The sequence below is a fragment of the Mobula hypostoma genome, chromosome 5 (genome assembly GCF_963921235.1).
Source record: "Mobula hypostoma chromosome 5, sMobHyp1.1, whole genome shotgun sequence".
Lineage (NCBI taxonomy): Eukaryota > Metazoa > Chordata > Chondrichthyes > Myliobatiformes > Myliobatidae > Mobula > Mobula hypostoma.
This window is the reverse complement of record NC_086101.1, coordinates 90,730,110-90,750,353: the sequence shown is the minus strand read 5'-3', so window position 1 is coordinate 90,750,353 and position 20,244 is coordinate 90,730,110. Positions and strand designations below refer to the sequence as shown.

The 20,244-nt window shown below is 40.8% G+C and overlaps 1 protein-coding gene across 3 annotated transcripts in view; it reads left to right on the top strand.

The window, feature by feature from the left end:
• Positions 1-20,244, top strand: part of thsd7ba (thrombospondin, type I, domain containing 7Ba) — a 1,092,806-nt gene that overhangs the window by 760,604 nt on the left and 311,958 nt on the right. For all 3 annotated transcript variants that reach the window (XM_063047545.1, XM_063047546.1, XM_063047547.1), the window contains exons 14-15: positions 8,702-8,956; positions 14,356-14,534. In XM_063047545.1, coding sequence (XP_062903615.1) covers positions 8,702-8,956; positions 14,356-14,534 — 434 coding nt within the window. The remainder of the gene's footprint in view (positions 1-8,701; positions 8,957-14,355; positions 14,535-20,244) is intronic.

The window sequence follows — 20,244 nt, the reverse complement described above, 5'->3', positions numbered from 1 at the left end:
AAATACAAAATAAGAAAAAAGAAATAATAATAATAATAAATAAGCAATAGCAATCAAGAACATGAGATGAAGAGTCCTTGAAAGTGAGTCCATAGGTTGTGGGAGCAGTTCATTGCTGAAGTTATACCCATTGATTCAGGAGCCTGATGGTTGAAGGATAATAACAGTTCCTGAATCCATAAACAATGCTGTGATAATTCACTGGGATTAGAAGGCAAAGCTTTCACAGATTGTTAGAGAAGTGTAAGGTGTTTTTCTTTATCCTGAAGGTCATCAGCCAGAAAGATTGGTGAGTTGTGGGCATGAATTGTAGAAACAGTGAGTTAGAAGGATTGCCTTGAAGTAGATAATAGAATAAAAAGCTGGAGGACATAACTTTGCCAGGAAGACAGACAGCAAGTTAGAGAAATCCTATTCAGTGAAGACAAATGCAATGAACTATATTTTGGGAGGATGAAATATATTTTGGAGGCAAGGAAGTAAACCTTAAAGCATAACATTTTTCTTGCAGTGCTTGAACTGAATGTTGTGTGATTGTCAAATTCAAAGCTAGTGATGCTAAGGGGGCACTTCTGATTCCCATTTGTGTATGTAAATACCATGAGATAATTTTGAACTTGCAGAAGGCCTAGAAATTCCAATCAAAAAGTATTATTTATATCTTTTAAGATTAACTATTAAAAAGAAATGAAGAATGCCCTGTGTGCAGTCACTACCTTACTCAACAAATGAAAGCTTATGGAAAACAACTCAAGAATTTATGACTTTGTATACGGAACATGAAAGGCTTGAGGAGTGACTTTGCAAAGAAAGTTAAGATCATCAGGAAATCAATTTTTATTTTGTTTGTTGAAAGAGTGAGAAAATGACCAAACAATCTTAAAGAAGAGATAAGAAACTACTCTTTGCATAACAAGTACACAAGGTGATTTGCCAAAATGGCTATCGAAATAATGTCAATAAGCAGAAATGGATTATATTTGTTTTGTAGTAGAACACTGACAAGGGAAATAAGCAAAGAAGGTTTGATGATATTCTGTTTGTGGAAAAGACCAGTAAAATTCAAAGGGCAAAATCCGGCTGAGAATTGAACTGCCAGTTCTCAGCTGCTGTGACGCGCCTTGGACTTTGATTGCCACAATGTAAAGCCAACTGAACTGGCAATTAAATTCAGAGACAGGAAACAGTTGAGAAGGAGACATTGATGGGCTAAAGTCATTGCAAAGAGGTGGCAAGCTATATCCAAAATAAAACCACATTTGAGACATGACTTATTATTTTAAAGTTTTCAATGATTTATTTGTAGATTAATGCTTTTAATTTATTTAAAATTTCTATTTTATTAAAATTAGTAAAGGTATTTGGAAACTATTGGAGGCATTTAAAAGCCCTTCAACAGCTGCAAACTTCCCCCTGCAGGCCAGATGCCACTCAGTACCCTGTTCTGCTCAGCTGATGTCAATCAGATCTGAAGGATCAGCTTAGATGTAGGTTTGGGCAGACGGACATAGTGGACAGCTCTCCTGAACTACAGGCTTTGTCCAGCATAATCAAGCCCTGTGATGCTGTGACTACAAATTATATTGTATATTATCTCATATATGACAAGAAAGCACAATTCATGATGGCACAAAAATTAAAGAAGAATGAAGGCAGCAGCTGTTCCCTTTACTAGAAAGGAAATAATGGAAGCCCTTGCAAAGACATTTGCTTCATTATTGGACACTGATGAATTTCCAAAAGACTGAAAGGTCGCTTATGTTCTGTTTAACAAGAGTAGTAAGGACAAGTCGTTGAACTACAGGCTGGTGAGCCTGACATCAGTAGTGGGGAAGTTATTGGCGGGCATTCTGAGGGATGGGAACTACCAGCGATTGGATAGGCAGAGTCTGAGTTTATCAGTAGGAAGATGTGCTTGATGACCCTATTAGAATGTTATGAAGAAGTGACCAAAAAGACAGATGAGGTAGGGCAGTAGATATTGTTTATCTGGCTTACAACAAGGTCCTGCATGTAAGTTGGTCTGGAAGATTAGGTCCCGTGGATTCCAGGACAAGCTATTTGGGTGGATTCAAAACTTGGCTCAGTGGTAGAAAGCAGAGGGTGGTGGCTGGAAGTTATTTCTTGGAATAGAAGCTGGTATGCTGCAGGTCTTGACTTTGGATCTCTTGTGCATTATTAATATCGGGATGGTATGTTGCCTCCCTAGTGCCAGGATCTTGGATTGGGTCCATGGCATTCTCAAGGGCTAGGGTGAGCAGCCAAAAGTCTTGGTGCATATCAGCATCAATGACATAGATAGACAGGTAAGGAGGTCCTGAAGAGAGATTTGAGGGAGCATGGTAGAAAGATGAGAAACAGGACCTCTAGGGAAGTAATTTCTAGATTGCTGCCTGTGCCACATGCCAATGAGGATATGAATAGAATGATCTAGCATGCAATACATGGCTGAGGAACTGGAGCAAGGGGCAGGGGTTTAGATTTCTGGATCACAGGAATCTCTCCTGGGGAAGACATGATCTGTACAATACGGACAGGTTACATCTGAATCCATGGGGTCCAATATACTTGGGGGAAGGTTGTTTAGATTTGGTCGGGAGGGTTTAAACTAATTTGCCTGGGGGATCAGAACTGGAGTGATAGTGCTGAAGATGAGGTAGCTGGTTTACAAATGGAGGCAGTGTGTAGTGAGTCTCCAAGCAAGAAGAAGCTGTTGATAAGGCAAATTTGCAGTCAACAGAATGAGTTGCAATGTGAAATGTGGACAAAATCGAACATGGTGAATACAGGACTGAAGGTGTTATATCTGAATGGGCACAGTATATGGAATAAGATAGATGAACTCGTAGCATCACTGAATCATGGCTGAAGGAAAATTAAAGCAAGGAGCTAAATGTCCAAGAATGCACATTGTGTTGAAAAGACAGGCAGGAAGGTGGGGGGGGGGGGTGCTGTTGCTCTGTTGGTTAAAAAAAATATGAAGTCAAATCATTTGAAAGAGGTGACATAGGGCCAGAAGCTGTTGAATTGTTGTGGGTAGAGCTAAGGAATTGCAAGGATGAAAAGGACCCTGGTGGGAATTATACACGGACCTCAAACAGTAGTAAGGATGTGGTCTACAAATTACAGTGGGAGAGAGAAAATGCAGGCCAAACAGTCATGGGGGATTTCAATATGCAGGTGCATTGGGAAAATCAGTTGGTGCTGGATTCCAGGAGGCGGGTATTTCTATAGTGCCTACGAGATGGCTTTTTAGAGCAGCTTGTGTCTGGGCCCAATAGAGGATTAACTATTCTAATTTGGGCGTTGTGCAATGAACCAGAATTGATTTAGAGAGTTTAAGGTAAAAGAACCCTTAGGGACAAGTGATCATGATATGATCAAATTCACCCTGAATTTTGAGAGAGAGAAGCTAAAGTAAGATGTATTGGTATTACAGTGGAGTAAAGGGAATTACAGAGACATGAGAGAGGAGATGGCCAGAATTGATTGGAAAAGAACATTGGCAAGGATGATGGAGGAGCAGCAATGGTGGGAATTTCTGGAAGCCATTCAGAAGGCACAGGATATATGCATCCCAAAGAGGAAGAAGTATTCCAAAGGCAAGATGACACAACCATGGCTAACAAAGGAAGTCAAAGCCAACATAAAAGTCAAAGAGAGGACATATAATAGAGCAAATATTAATGGGTAGTTAGAGTATTGGGAATCTTTCAAATACCAACAAAAGGCAACTAAAAAAATCATTAAGAAGGTAAAGATGGAATACAAAAGTAAGCTAGCCAATAATATTAAAAAAGATACCAAAAGTTTCTTCAGATACATAAAGTGTAAAAGAGAGGTGAGAGTGAATATCAAACCACTGGAAAACAATGCTGCAGAGGTAGTAATGGGGGCATGGAAATGGCAGATGAACTGAATAATTATTTTGCATCAGTCTTCACTGTGCAAGGCTCCAGCAGTACAGTGCAAGTTCCAGGTGTCAGGGGTCATGAAGTGCGTGAAGTCACCATAACTAGAGAGAAGGTTCTTGGGAAACTGAAAGGTCTGAAGGTAGAAAAGTCACCTAGACCAGATGTAATATACACTCTGGTGTTCTGAAAGAGGTGACTGAATGGGAGGCATTAACAATCATCTTTTAAGAACTACAGAATTCTAGAATGGTTGCGGAAGGCAGGAAAACAGCAAATGTCACTTCACTCATTAAGAAGAGAGAGAGGCAGAAAAAGGGAAATTATAGGCCAGTTAGTCTGACCTCAGTGGATGGAAAGATGTAGGAGTGGGTTGTTAAGGATGTGGTTTTGGGGTATTTGGAGGCACGAGATAAAATAGGCTGTAGTCAGCATCGTTTTCCCAAGGGAAAATCTTGCTCGACAAATCTGTTGGAATTCTTTGAAGAAATAACAAGCAGGATAAAGGAGAATCAGTTGATGCAGTGTCCTTGGATTGTCAGAAGGCCTTTGACAAGGTGTCAAATATGAAACTGCTTAACAAGCTACGAGCCCATGGTATTACAGGAAAGATTAGAGCATGGATGAAGCAGAGGCTGACTGGCAGGAGGCAAAGAGAGGGAATAAAGGGAACCTTTTCTGGTTGGCTGCCAGTGACTAGAAGTATTCCACAAGGGTCTGTGTTGGGACTGATTCTTTCTACGTTATATGTTAATGATTTGGATGATGGAATTGTTGTCTTTGTTGCAATTTTTGCAGACTATACAAAGATAGGTAGAGAAAGTGGAGAAGCTACAGTAGGATTTAGACAGATTAGAAGAATGTGCAAAGAAGTGGCAGGTAGAATGCATTGTCAGGAAGTGTATGGTCATGCACTTTGGTTGAAGAAATGAAAGGGTTGACTATTTTCTAAATAGAAAGAAAATACAAAAACTGGGGCACAAAGGGATTTAGGAGTCCTTGTGCAGGATTCCCTAAAGCTTAATTTGCAGGTGAGTCTGTGGTGCGGAAGGCAAATGCAACGTTAGCATTCATTTTAGGAGGACTAGAATATAAAAGCAAGGATGTAATGTTGAGACTTTATAAGGTATTGGTGAGGTCACACTTGGAATATTGTGAGCAGCTTTGGGCCACTTATCTTAGAAAGGATGTGCTGAAGCTGGAGAGGGCTCAAAGGAGGTTCATGAAAATGATTCCAGGATTGAATGGCTTGTCATATGAAGGCTCTGGGCCTTTACTTACTGGAATTCAGAAGAATAAGGGGTGAGCTCATGGAAGCATTTCAAATGGTGAAAGGCATTGATAGAGTGGATGTGGAGAGGATGTTTCCTATGGTGGGAGAGTCTAAGACCAGAGGACTCAGCCTCAGAATAGAGGGGCCTCCTTTGAGATGGAGATGAGGAGGAATTGCTTTAGCCAGAGAGTGGTGAATCTATGGAATTCATTGCCACAGGCAGCTGTGGAGGCCAGGTCTTTATGTATAGTTAAGGCCGAGGTTGATAGATTCTTAATTGGTCAGGGTATGAAGGAATATGGGGAGAAGGCAGGAGATTGTGGCTATGAGGAAAAATAGAATCAGCCATTATGAAATGTCAAAGCAGACTCAGAGGACCAAATGGCCTAATTCTGCTCCTATGTCTTAAAGTCTTCTGCAAGTCCTGAATAATTGTACAAGACTTTATCAGTAAGTTTGCAGATGACAGAATTAGGAGGCATTGTAGATAATGAAAGAGGTTGTCTCTCTTGGATTACGGGGGATCTTGATCAGTTTGGGAAGTGGGCCGAGGAGTGACAAATGAATTTCAATACAAGCAAGTGTGAGGTGATACACTTCGAAAAATCCAACCAGTGTAGGAATTATACGATGAATAAATCAAAGTTAAAGGTCACCAGGGAGTGTGAAGGATTAGAGGGACCTAGGAGTACAAATGGATAGTTAGTTGAAAGCTAACTATGCATGTTAGACAAGCTGGTGAAAAAGGCATTTAGCACACTTTCCTTCATCAGTCAGGGTATTCAATATCCTTATAACTGTGGTATAAAAGATGCCCTTGAGCCTAGCGTTTTATACTTTCAGGCGATTGCATCTTCTGCTTGATGGGAGGTGGAAGAGGAGAGAGTCTCCTGGGTGGGTGGGATCTTTGATTATGTTAGCTGATTTCCCGAGGCGGCAAGAAGTGTAGGCAAAGTCCATAGAGGAGGGACTGCATTTTGCGATGTGTCTGTAGCTCTGCAGTTTCTTGCAGTCACAGACAGAACTGTTGCCATTCCAAGCCCAGGTAGGATCCATTCATGCTTGTAATGATTCATATTTTTATGATAAAGAAATGGTTTGGTAGAGGTTATAGCTTATCACATGATTGTGAGTCTACTTATACTGGAGTAGATTTAGTTTTATTTTTTGCAATGAAGGCTAGTTCTGTATTAAACAAGATTTATCAGGCTCACTGAGTACTAGGCTTAAAAGTAAGATTAAAGGGCAGCCTTAATAATGCTGAATGTTATTTACTATAACAATAATATGAATATATTGGGACAGTACTTGATGGGAAATAGTAGCAACCTGTGATTCCAGCATTCTGATGTTAGTTTCCATGTAGATCTCAGGATTGTACATAATGTTCTTAGATTGCCAGCAGTTTCATTTGGGAATCAATTACAAAAAAAAACCAGGAAGCTGGAAAAGTTTGCTGGTCCAGCAGCAACTCCAGAAGCAAAAGGAGTGAGCTGACAATTTGGATCAGGTGATCCTGGATCAGGACTGAGAAGGACGATGTAAGATTGCCAGTATATAACAGTATGAACGTGGGACGGGACATGAAACTGGGCTGATCGAGGAATCAGATAGGTAACCAAAGGGAAAAGAAAACTAGGTGATCAGGTGAGTGTGTGTGCGTGCATGTATGTGCGTGTGTGTGCGTGCGTGCGTGTGTGTGTGCGTTTGTGTGTGTGTATATACGTGTGTGTGTGTGTGCGTGGGCGCATGCGTGGTGTTTGGTGGGGGGGAGGTGGAAGGGAGAAGGCAGAGTTGTGCATTGCATGGTTTTGGTAATGTTAATCGTCATACAACTGAGTTGCAAGCTGTCCAAGTTACCAAACATTTCATATTGCACTTGAGTGCTTCCCTTTGAGCAGATCAGTACTGAATTATCTGTAAAAGAATCAGTTTCATATTTTACTTTATGTCAAACCCTGCACCATCAATACATAGGTCATTCTGAGGAGAGAACTGCACAATTGTGTTTTTTTGCTTGTTTGGTTCTTCAGTTCTTAATCACAAATCATAAAAGGACTTGCTGAGCAGAGACCAGTTAATTGTTAGTTTTGTAATTTGAAAGTGAGTGAACATAAAACAAGGCCAGGCTTGATTTACTTAGTTGTAACAGCATCTGTATATAATCTTGTAATAGAATGAACACTATTGCCCTGCTCACCTAGTCACCTAGTCTCCTCCTTTGAGCCTTCTTGATGACTGAGTTCAATTTCCTTTTCCAAAAACTGTCTGCATCTCTGCTTTTGTTCCCAGTCACCAGGGAATGCCAAAGATCCCTCTGATCCTTGGAGTACAAATGCATTGTTAGTTGAAAGCAGTGTAGCAGGTAGACAGTCAGGTGCAAAAGGCACTTAGCACACTGGCCTTCATCAGTCAGGGCAGTCAATAGACTTGTAGCAAGAGCGTAGATGATGTCCTTTAGCCTAGTGGTAGGTGCTTTCAGTCTTTTGTATCTTCTGCCTGATGGGAGCTGGGAAAAGAGAGAAAGTCTTGATGGGTGGGATCTTTGATTATGTTGTCTCCTTTAGCAAGAAATATAGACAGAGTCCATAGAGGAGAGGCTATGTATTGTGATCTGTCTGCTTCTCTCTGCAGAGTCTTGTGGTGACGGACAGAGCAGATGCCATACCAAGCCATGGTGTATACAGATAGTATCCATTCATACTTGTAGGAGATCAATTTTCAATAGTATGGAAATGGCTTGGTAGAGGCTATGGCTCATCACATGACTGTGGAATTACTTAGCAACACACACAACATGCTGGAGGAACTCAGCAGGCCAGGTAGTATCAATGGGAAAGAGTAAAGTCGACATTTTGGGCCGAGACCCTGGGTCCTGGTGAAGGATCTCGGCCTGAAACGTGGACTGTGCACTTTTGCATTGATGGTACCTGGCCTGCTGAGTTCCTCCAGCATTTTGCTTGGATTTCCAGCATCTGCAGACTTCCTCTTGTTTGTAGAATTACTTATACAGGATTGGTTTAGTTTTATTGAAGGCCAGATTTTAATTAAACAAGATTTATCAGGCTTAATGAATAATAGGTTTGTGATAAATTTAGAGAGCAGCCTTAATAGTGTTCAAATTCCACTTGATTTCTTCTCTTTCGGCAGGTCATCCATAAATGTAGGTCTCATAGTTTACCTTGTATCAACCCACTGTGCCATCAGCATGCAAAACAATCTGAACAGGACACTTGTGTTCTTTGCTGTATGGTTCAAGTCCATTTTTCACAATCAGAAGGGAATTAAAAACAACTAAAATACAAATATATTTGTTTGTCATTTGGAATTTGTGTGGGACAAAAACTCAAGTTTATCACAAGAACATTCGGACTATAGGATATTCAGTAGCATTCATTGGAAGCATTGTGGTTTACATTCAACTGCAAAAACAACTGCTTTTAACAGATAATTTTGGTGCCTTAATAGAGACAGATGGAAGAAGTCAAGAATTTTAAGATTATTTTTGTTTCTATAGGAAAAAGCAAGCAAAGAGAGACTTGCCAGAAGCACCCACTCATCGAAACCAAGCCTTGTCCATGTGACAAGTATATCAGTCAGCCATTGGGGAATTGGTCAGATTGTATCCTTCTCGAAGACAAAGTTTCACTGCAACTTGGCATGAAGGTCCAAGGAGATATTAAAGTCTGCGGGCAGGGTGTACGATATCAGGCCATAGCTTGCTATGATCAAGAGAAGAAGCTGGTGAATCCTTGGCTTTGTGGCAATTCTGGTATGTCAAAATTCTGAATAAAGTTAAATGAATTTTGTACACCACAAATTCAGTTTTGTTCTGTGCATATTTTTAGCACTGGGTTTAGGTTAGTTCCAAAATTCCATCTAATCCAATCATGCAAATTTGATCTGAAAATTATATTACCCAGGATAGCGGTGAAGATGTTCGCAGGGGTGGCATCTAGCTTCAAAGGTTTGGAAAGAATACCCTAAAAAGTCTATTGGCTTAGCAGTGTAAATGACATCAATAGATTGATCATGAAAAGTTAATATCTCATCCCTGTCTTCCTTTTAACTCATCCACAGCCAAATTTCCCTTGTAATCAGTACATAAATAACCACAGCGAATCAAGTAATTACTGTCAGAAAACGAAGTATTTTTCAGTGGCTCTTGAGTTAGGGGAACAAATTGCTCTTTCTGCAGCCAAATGGAGCGTCCCTTTTAGGGAGACAGCCTGGCGTTTACAATGTTTGCCCCTAGCTGATGGTTTATTTTTAATTTATTATTATTTAGAGATACAGCACGGAACAGATCCTTCCTGCCCAACAAGCTGTGTTTCCCCATAGCCCCCTATTTAACCCGAGCCTAATCATAGGATAACTTAAAATAACCAATTAACCTATTAACCAATGTGGGAGGGAACAGGAGCACCCAGAGGAATCACGCGCAATCGCAGTGAGAGCATACATACTTTTTACAGATAGCACCATAACTGAACACTCTCAGCCGCAATAACATCAAAATAGCCGCTACCCTATGTGTGGAAACACACAAAGTGTTATGAGTGCAAATGACAAATCCTCTATATAAACAGCCAACTTTCAAAGAAATTCTCAATTCTTCTTCGCAATGATAATTTTAACAATAAATTATAAATTGCTTTAGAAGCAAGGAGCTGTGCTATTATTTTAGAAGAGAATTGTATGCTGAAAGTAGAATACTGTACCACCAAATCCCCATAGTGTAAACATCAAAAATTTCTATCTAACATACAGAAACAAATGGAAACCCAATTTCCATCTAAGTGTACTTGTAATTTTCTATCTTTTTGATTTGTAGCACATCCTTTTGCTCTCTGAAATTTCCATTTCAGTGCAAAATTGTTTTGAATTATGAACAAGTTAAAGCTGCATACATGCACCATTATGAATTGGTTACATTTGAAATTTTTCTCAGTGAAATGTATTCAAAGGCTGGTTCCATAGGGGATCCTGCTCATTAAAACCCTCACTTTATTTATCATATACAATTTTGTAAGGACATTAGAATAACTTTAAAATTGTTATGCCATAATTCTTTGATATTAGACATTTATACTATACATTACATGCCCCAAATACCACTCCAGCAGTTAAAATGGATTGGAAATGGATAAAATCAGAAATAGAAACTTTAAACCAGAAAATGTACTAATGTATTAATTCATTGGAAAATGTTTTATTTAAGCCATGATCTAGGGACAATAGAGCATACTCAGATGAATTTTAATTTTGAGAGAAATGTAGCAGAAGCTTTTATTCCCTTATCATCAACATTACTGAAAATAATGTCCACAACTCTAACCCCCAGATGGACGAGCATATTTTAAGACTTGATTTTTCAGTAATCTGTTACTTTGTTTTCTGACAGTAGTTTCATAATTCCATCTAAATCTGCAAGTAATTGATATTACTAGAAGCTCTGAACTTGTCAGGAAATATAATTTTCACAATTCTGAACAAGTGAAAGATAATCATTTATAATCTCCATTAAGTTTCACAGGACATCACATCACAGCAATAACAAAGTACATTAATGAAGTTCATCCAACAAACAACACTTTATCAAACATAATGAGGTAATAATTCACACCAAAATCATACAGTCAATGGAGATAGTCAGAAAGGGAAAAAAAAGTCAAAAAGTTAGGGTTTTAAACAGGTTCTTTTATCAAGATGAAGAATTTAAGTTAAACAGTTAAAAAAGGAATTCTAGCATTTGTGACTTAGCCAGTTTAAAATGTAGCTGCTAATAACAGGATAGTGAAGTACAGAGTGAGATAAAAGGGCAGAACTAGTGATCATGAAGGATTATAGAGCCGGAAGAAGTGACAGGAAAGAGAAAAGACTTGAATACTTAAATGAGATCTATTCAAGGCTTTGTCAAGCTTGGAACTTGTGATCCCAGGAATAAAGGGTCAATTAGATATAGTTAGGGTTAAGGTACAGCCAATAGAATTTTTCAATGAAAGAAACATTCACTCAATTTTCCCTATGCAGCACGTAATTTCTAATTATTATCAAAGTTAACAGTAGCAATAAGTTGATGTATATTCAATTTCAGTTTTGTAACTAAATCATGTCTGTCAATCATTCTTTGGCAGAAATCCAAGAGATTTCAAGCTAACTTGCCATTTCCAGTATAATCATTTTGAACACACTATAGGTTGATAATTTCAAGTTTAATATCATGGTGGATGTGGAGAAGATATTTCCTTTTGTGGGAATGTCTAGAACTAAGAATCTTCTTTTAAAAATAGGGGTGACCATTTAAGACAGAGTTGAGGCAAAATGTTATCCCTCAAGTGTTTGTGGTTCTTTGGAACTTACTATCAACAGAGTGGTGAATGCAGAAGCTTTGAATACTATTATATCAGAGTGAGATAAATGCTAGATAGGCAACAGTTTGAAATGTTGCCACAGATAGAAACATGCAAATGAGGCCATGATCTTATTAAATAATAGCAGCTTTGTATGTTTGTCTAAGCTTCTTCTCACTTTAAATTTATAGTCTACATAAATTATCTTGATACATTAAGGAAATGAAACTATTGACCTGGATGACAGTATTATCTCATACTAATAAAATGATTGTGAGAAATGCAGGACGTACAGTACTATGTAAAAGTCTATATACAGTTCTAGGGTGCCTAAGGCTTTTGCACACTACCAATTGTCAATGTCAAGCGGACAGCGAGTTCTTAAATCCAGCGGGAGCAAAGAATGTTGGGAATGCTGAGGGCAGTGTACCCCAGGAGGGGAGTGGGACAGGCGGCAGAGAAGGAATGCCAGGGCTGAGGGAATGCACCGCTGCAAACACACCCAGCCCTGAGACGCCAGGCCAGCTCACTTGATTCGCTTATTGATCATTACAGAATGTCTCTCTGCTCCCACCCCTCTCCCTTCCCTTTTCTCCCAACCATGATTCCCTTCTTCCAGCCCCTTTCCCACTCTCACTCCACAAAAGAGACCCATATGTCACTCAGATATGTCATGTTTTTTTTGTGGCAGCAGTATACTGCAATACCTAAAATTACTAAAGTACTGTGTGAAAGTCTTGGACACTCTAGCACAGTACAGTATTCCTGATTTTTCATATTAGAACAGATGAGTAATTAAGAAAAGGATACTTACTCTGGCAGGAAATCATTGACAAAAGATCACCCACTTACATTTCCATTCGGAGAATAATGAAGTGTCTTGATCCAAATGTCTGTTAGTATGTTTTGCCACCAGGAGCAGATGAGCCATAAACCACTCTTAAGAAAAAAATGGAATAAATAGTTGAGTGCACAGCTTTTATAAAACGATATGCTGAATGCCCTTCTGATATTGCGCTAAATAGTTTAAAAGCAGAAATATCCTGGGAAAATCAATTCACTTAGATTTGTCCTGGGTCAGTCATCATCTCGGATTTCTAATGTTATGAAATTTCTTCTATTATTAACTATATCAACACCCCAAGGCTCCTTCGTGAAGTCTTGCACTACTGAGAATTTATAACTTTAAGATTCTGGCTGACTGTGATCTTTCAGAATTGGTAGGAATGGGTAATAACTAAGGTACTATCAGTATTGCTACATGCAGAACACATCGAAAAACAACACATTTTCACTCCCAAATATAAGTAAGTATTTCATTTTACCCAGTTGAGATTTTATGTGATCACCAGTTGATCAAGATGCCCAGAAGCTGCTGCCCGACAATTATTTAACTTAATTTCCTGAAAAAATGAGACTAACTGGAAAATACTCATGGGCTCTGTTTGGATTTTGACATTGTACTTGGATTAGAATTTATTTTTGAGCTTAGAAAAATGGCTTTAAGGTTAATCTATTCGGTCTCCGGAGACTCTGAGCTGACCGGTACCTTATCTCCTAATCGAGTCAATACAGAATTAGTTCAAGCAACCTGTCCTCATAATTTAACCCTCAACTCCATCTTTCCCACATTGATCAAAAAATGTTGACGCATTGTGTTACCCGTCGATAATGTAGCGGTTAGTGTGATGCTATTAAAGCTCGGAGCATTGGAGTTCAGAGTTCAATTCCAGCGACATTGCAAGGAATCTCTGTATATGCTTCTTATGGAATTCCTGGGTTTCCTCCGGATGCTCCTGTTTCCCCGCCAGAGTCCAAAGAGATACTGGGTAGGTTCATTGATCCTGTGATTAGGGTAGGGCTGTTGGGGATTGCAGGAGAGTTGTGGCTAGATTTAGCACTGCATCACTGAATCAAATAAAATGAATAACTAAAGTTTAATATTATAAAATACTTATAAAAGCAAAACATTAAGCAGATTTTTCATTTTTTTATTTAAATTTTATGTCATGGTAATTTTAAAAAATCATCTTTTGGGATGTGGGTTTCCCTCTCAAAGCTAGAAGTTGTTACCTATCCCTGATTGTCCTTGAAAAGATGGTGGTGACCCATAAGACACAGAAGCAGAATTAGGTCAATTGGCCCATCGCGTTTGCTCTGCCATTCGATCGTGTCTGATTTATTTTCTCTCTTAACCCCGTTTGCTTGCCCTCTTCCCATAACCTTTGATGTCCTTACTATTCAAGAACCTATCAACCTGTGCTTTAAATATACACAATGACTTGGCCTCCCCTGCTGACTGTGGCAATGATCCACCTCTTCTTGAACTGCTGCAGTCCTTCTGGTGAAATGTCCTTACAAAGCCTTTGAATGGAATGATCCAGGATTTAGATCCATCACAATGAAAAATTGGCAATATATTTCCAAGGCCAGAAACTTGAAAATACTTGTGCTTCACCTTTGGCCTCATTCCCTAGACCTTCCTGAGTTAGAGGTTGAAGATAATGGAACGTCTGCCAGAATATACTGCAGCCGTGGAATGATTAGAGAGGAACTTTATTATTTATTTATAGTACAGAACATCAAATATAAATTAGTTACATTCTGGTTCTATTTTCATATTTACATCTCAATAGCAAGCAAACCCATATTGATCGGATTGCAGTTATATTTTTTAATAACTCAAATCATCGGGGGGGTGAAAATTGTTTCCAAATTGCATCCTAAGATGCAGATGATATTATAGTTTTACAGTAGTTTGAGGCAAAGTTCTGAATCACTAATGACATTTTATTTTTATTTTAATAATTCAAATCAGGGTATGTTGAAGAGACGTGTAGTGTGCCATGTCCATCTGACTGTAAGCTGAGCGATTGGTCAAACTGGTCTCCATGCAGCAAACCCTGTGGAAGTGGAATACAGGTCAGATCCAAGTGGTTACGGGAAAAGGCATATAATGGAGGTCGTCCATGCCTCAAACTGGATGTGAAGAATCAGGTGAGCTGTAACAAGTGATCAACAATGAGGGAGTGCATTATTATAATCTGAGAGTTCATTGTCCAATGAATCAAACTAACAGGTGTGGTGGAATATTGGAAAGTTGCTGGTTTGCCATTCAAAGCCTGGACACTACTGACAGAGAAGCATGAAATAATAACCCAGAACCGTGGCTTGGTTATTAAGATTTATATAATAAAATCTGTAATGAAAATGCTATTAATCAATGATGCAGCTATGGAACTACCAGATTATTGTTTAAAAAAAACATTTTGTTCAGTGATATCCTTCAGAAAATCTACTACCCTTATCCAGTCTAGTCCAAATGTGACTCCTTGCCTATTGATGTTGTTAATTTTTAAGAGTCTCACCAGTTATGGTTTTAGGCAGGATTTCACAACCCCTTTCTTAATGGTATTGGTCCATGGCATAATAAAGGTTAGGAACCCCTTGTTAAAGGTGATGCCCACTTCCTATGAATGCATAAACAAATCTCAGATTACTTTATTAAATGGTGTTTAAATTGATAATTTTTTCCAGTTGCTATATCAGCAATTTCAGTTTAATTGTCCATATTACATTTTGATTGCTGCAAAACTATGCTATAACTGTGCAGCTATTCAGAATGATGTGTGTGCTCCTTTATTATACACCTGTTCATCTGTCACTTGTGCTTATCCTTAAAGTGCATTGTTTTCCATCACATCTTATTTCAACCTCTGACTATTCAGACACAAAAAAAACCTATATTTCGGTAAAAGAGTATTGATTATCTAAAGGAACACTCTTCTATCACTTGTAGATCTTTATTGAAGTTTACTTTGCAAGAGTTTTGCTCAATGGAGTAAAACTAATCACTGGAGGAACAGGTTAAGCAGAACAACAGCTGTGAGTTTTTGTGGAGAATAGCTAAGCTGACAAACTTGAACTGACAAGAATTTGCCTCAGAGTTCAGAGTGGGCCTGATAAAAATTGGCAGTGGTTATGTGGCTGTTGGTTGAAGAGAATTTAAGTGAGTTCTGCAAGCAAAAAGCATTGGGTTGTGAAGGGATGGCTGAGTGAGTATGAGGATATTGACCTGAACCATGGTTCACTTGAAACTACTTTTGCTTATTTGAGTTTCCAGCCTTTATTTGCTGGGATGGCCTGTTATCTAGAAATTGCATGTGGGAGATTTGGAAATAGGTTAATCACAGATTCTCCGGAGGTGGTGCACTATAATGGAGGAGGAAGGATTTTAAACCTGATATTAGAGGTGATTACCTCAGAGCTAGAGAAGAAAGGTGCGGTAGTGGAAAGAAAGTGGTTGACCTTTTCATATTAGCGCATGAAATACATCCCGTAAGAAGAAATAAAATGTACCTTTCTGTGCTCTTCTCCTGGATATCAAGGACATTGTGTTAACAGTGCAAAAGCAAAACAGAATACTTTTCAAAGCTGCTAGTATTAGTAAAGCCATGCAAACAAAATAAAGCTTAACACAACATAGGTTTCAAACTTTCTTCTGAGCACCAGAAGTATCATTTGCATTGCTGACAGTCTAGGCAATACAACAAGGCTGTTAATTGTGAATCATTTACGAAAATTTAAATTAACCAAACTACTTGGACACTGTTTAAAATACTCCAAGAATTAAGTACTATTCAAGCACAACCTCAGCTATATTTCATTAGGAGTTTGTGATGATTTAGTATGTCACCAAAGACACTTGCATATTTCTACAGATGTACCATAGAGAGCATTCTGACTGGCTGCAACATTATCTGGTATGGTGGGGGGGTGGGGGGCGGGGAATGCTGCAGCATAGGATCGAAATAAGCCGCAGTGAGTGTAAACCTAGTCAGCTCCATAATGAGCACTAAATCCTGTAGTATCCAGATCATGTTCAAGGAAAGATGCCTCAAAAAGGCAGCATCCATCAATAAGGACCCCCATCTTCCAGCTCATGCCTTGTTCTCATTGCTACGATCAGGAAGGAGGAACAGAAATGTGAAGGCACACTTTCAACGATTCAGGAACACATTATATTATATATACACACACACACATATATCACACTTACTGAAATTCACAGTTTTTTCCCTCTATTATTATGTATCGCATTGCACTGCTGCTGCAGGGTTTACAAATTTCATGACATGTGGTGGTGATATTACATCTGACTTTGATTCTGAGGTGCATTGTTCTCACAATATCCGAGGCTGTCATAAGGGCACAGCTGGGAACAGACCCAAGTGCAAGACACAGACACTGAAGTACTAGGGACAGGAATAGGATATAGGGCAATGGCAAGGACATGGACGGGAAAACCAGGAACCTGGAACAGGACTGGACAAAAGAGCTAGGAGCCCGGGCTTGGACTCCGAGCCAGAGACTGGACAAGGACCCAGTACCTGGGTCTTGCCTCTGGCTCGGACCCAAGAACTAGGCAAGGACGAGGCTTGGCTGGCAGGCAGGATGAGGCAGAAATCTACAGGCTTGAAGCTTGAGGCTAGAGGCTAGAGACTTGGCTTGGCTTGGCAAAGGCTAGAGACGAGGCTGGAAGTGAGGCTGGAGGCAGGAGACTTGAGACTTGAGGTGAGGCTGGAGGCTGGAGGCAGGAAATGAGCCTTGAGGCAAGGCTGGAGGCTGGAAGCAGGAGACTTGAGCCTTGAGAGGAGGCTGGAGGCAGGAGACTTGAGCCTTGAGGCGAGGCTGGAGGCTGGAGGCAGGAGACTGGAGGTTGGAGGCAGGAAACTTGAGCCTTGAGGCGAGGCTGGAGGCTTGGCTCCTCCTGGGCAGGGCGCGGATCACCACCCAACAGATGCAAGGGACAGGAAGGGACGGAACCAACCCCTCCAGCCTCGCCTCAGGTCTCAAGTCTCCTGCCTCCAGCCTCCAGCCTCACCTCAGGTCTCAAGTCTCCTGCCTCCAGCCTCCAGCCTTGCCTCAGGTCTCAAGTAACTGCAAGACGGCCTGGCTTACCTGGGTGGAGGCAAGGGACAGGAAGGGACAGAACCAACCCCAGGTAACGGCAAGACGGCCTGACTTACCTGGGCGGAGGCAAGGGACAGGAAGGGAGCGAGGTACAGGGTGGCTCCAAGACCAGACAGCAAGACAAGGCAAGGCAAGGCTACAGGTAAGGCAAGACAAGAACTTCAGGCGAGGCGAGAGTTACCAGCAAGACAAGGCAGGGCTTCAGGCGAGGAAACAGAAGGCAGAGGAAGGGATACAAGGAGTAAAGACAAGAGCAATCCAGCAACCACGCCCTGGTCTCTGGAGGTATTATGCAGCCAGCCCCAACTAGCATCAGCTGACTCGATTAACTCAACAAGGACAGAAACGGGGTAGATAGGAAAACCTGGAGCAAGGGTCGATGGACCGGACCCTGAACAAGAATATGGACTTCACGGACCAGACTATGACAGTACCCCCCCTCTACGGGAGCCTCCGGGCGACCAAACGTGGTATCGAGATTATGGACGACCCGGACGGGTGGGAGTGTATGTAACAGAAAGGAACCCCGGGTGGCAAGATAAAACAGTGTCTGTGTCGCTCGGTCCATGGTTGGCTGGATCGTTCTGTCATAAGGGCACAGCTGGGAACAGACCCAAGTGCAAGACACAGACACTGAAGTACTAGGGACAGGACGAGGATACAGGGTGATGGCAAAGACATGGACAGGAAAACCAGGAACCTGGAACAGGACTGGACAAAAGAGCTAGGAGCCCGGGCTTGGACTCCGAGCCAGAGACTGGACAAGGACCCAGTACCTGGGTCTTGCCTTTGGCTCAGACCCCAGAACTAGGTAAGGACGAGGCTTGGCAGGCAGAACGAGGCAGAAATCTACAGGCTTGAAGCTTGAGGCTAGAGGCTAGAGACTTGGCTTGGCAAGAGGCTAGAGACTTGGCTTGGCATGAGGCTGGAGGCTGGAGGCTGGAGGCTGGAGGCTTGAGGCAAGACTGGAGGCTTGAGTCTTGAGGCTTGAGACAAGGCTAGAGGCAGGAGACGGGAGACTTGAAGACAAGAACTTCAGGCGAGGCGAGAGTTACCAGCAAGACAAGGCAGGGCTTCAGGCAGGGAAACAGAAAGCAGAGGAAGGGATACAAGGAGTAAAGACAAGAGCAATCCAGCAACCACAGACTGGTCTCTGGAGGTATTTATGCAACCAGCCCCAACTAGCATCAGCTGACTCAATTAACTCAACAAGGACAGAAACAGGGTAGATAGGAAAACCTGGAGCAAGGGTCAATGGACCCGACCATGAACCGGAATATGGACTTCATGGACCGGACTATGACAGGGGCTCAAAAAAGCCTGGATGGAAATAAACAGCATATAGAAGAGTTACCTGTTGAAAGCATGGCCAGAAGGTAAACAAGAACTATCACTTGTGCTTAGACATGCTGTATGTGATAGCTTCATACAGCTTGTTAACTGTGCATAACACAGTGACACTTGGCCTCATCTGCAGATGCAACCGAAAGCTAATCTAAGCTTCAGGCTTTCAAGTGTTTCATAATCTTTTATTGCATCTTGTCACTTAAAGTAACTCCAGCCTTGAGGGATGATAAATATGTGATAACGCAAAGTGTGTATATTTAAAATAAAGGATTAATTAGCTTGATTATATTGCTTTATGAAGTGTAATATATAAGCTCACAGGTTTTGCAATAAATAACCTAAATACCTGTGCTGATCAACTAGCTGCAGTGTTCACTCATATCTTTAAGCTCTCGCTTTGACAGTCTAAGGTCATCACCTGCTTCAAGCAAGCTTCAGTTATACATGTACCTAAGGAGAAGGTGGAAATCTGCCACAATGACTATTGTCCAGTTGCACATTCATCCACAGTGACAAAGTGTTTTGAGAGGTTGGTGATGAAACGCATCAACTCCTGCCTGAGAAGTGACTTGGATCTGCTGAAAATTTGCCTACCAGCACAGCAGGTCAACAGCAGATTCCACTTCATTGACTCTTCACTCAATGCTGGAACATTTGGACAGCAAAGATACATATATCATGATGCTCTTCATCAACTATAGCTGGATTCAATACTATCATTCTCTCAAAACTAATCAATAAGATTCAAGACCTTGGCCTCAATACCTCCTTGTGCGACTGATCCTCAATTTCCTTACTGGCAGGCTGCAGTCAGTTTGGATTAGCAAAAGCATCTCCTCCACAATCTCTATTTGCACAGGTGCATCACAAAGCTGTGTGCGTACTCACTGCTCTGCTCATTTTACACTTATGACTCTGTGGCTGAGCACAACTTCAATGCCATATTTAAGTTTGCTGATGAAATCACAGCCATTGGTTGAATCAAAGGTCATTTAAACTTTGACAAATCTCTATAGATGTGTGATGAAGTGTATATTGACTGGTTGCATCATGGCCTGGTATGGAAACAACAATGCCCTTGAATGGATACGGCCTACTCCATTACAGGTAAAGCCCTCCCCATCATTGAGCGCATTTCCTCAGAATGCTGTTTGCAGGAAAACAGCATCAAGGAACTCCACCATCCAGGCCATGCTCTCATCTCACTGCTGCCATCAAGAAAAAGGTACAGGAGCCTTAGGACTCATATCACCAGGTTCAGGAACAGTTATTACCCTTCAACTATCAGGCTCTTGAACCAGAGGGGATAACTTCACTCACCCCATCACTGAAATTTTCCCACAACCAATGGACTCACTTTCAAGGACTCTTCATATCATCTTATTGA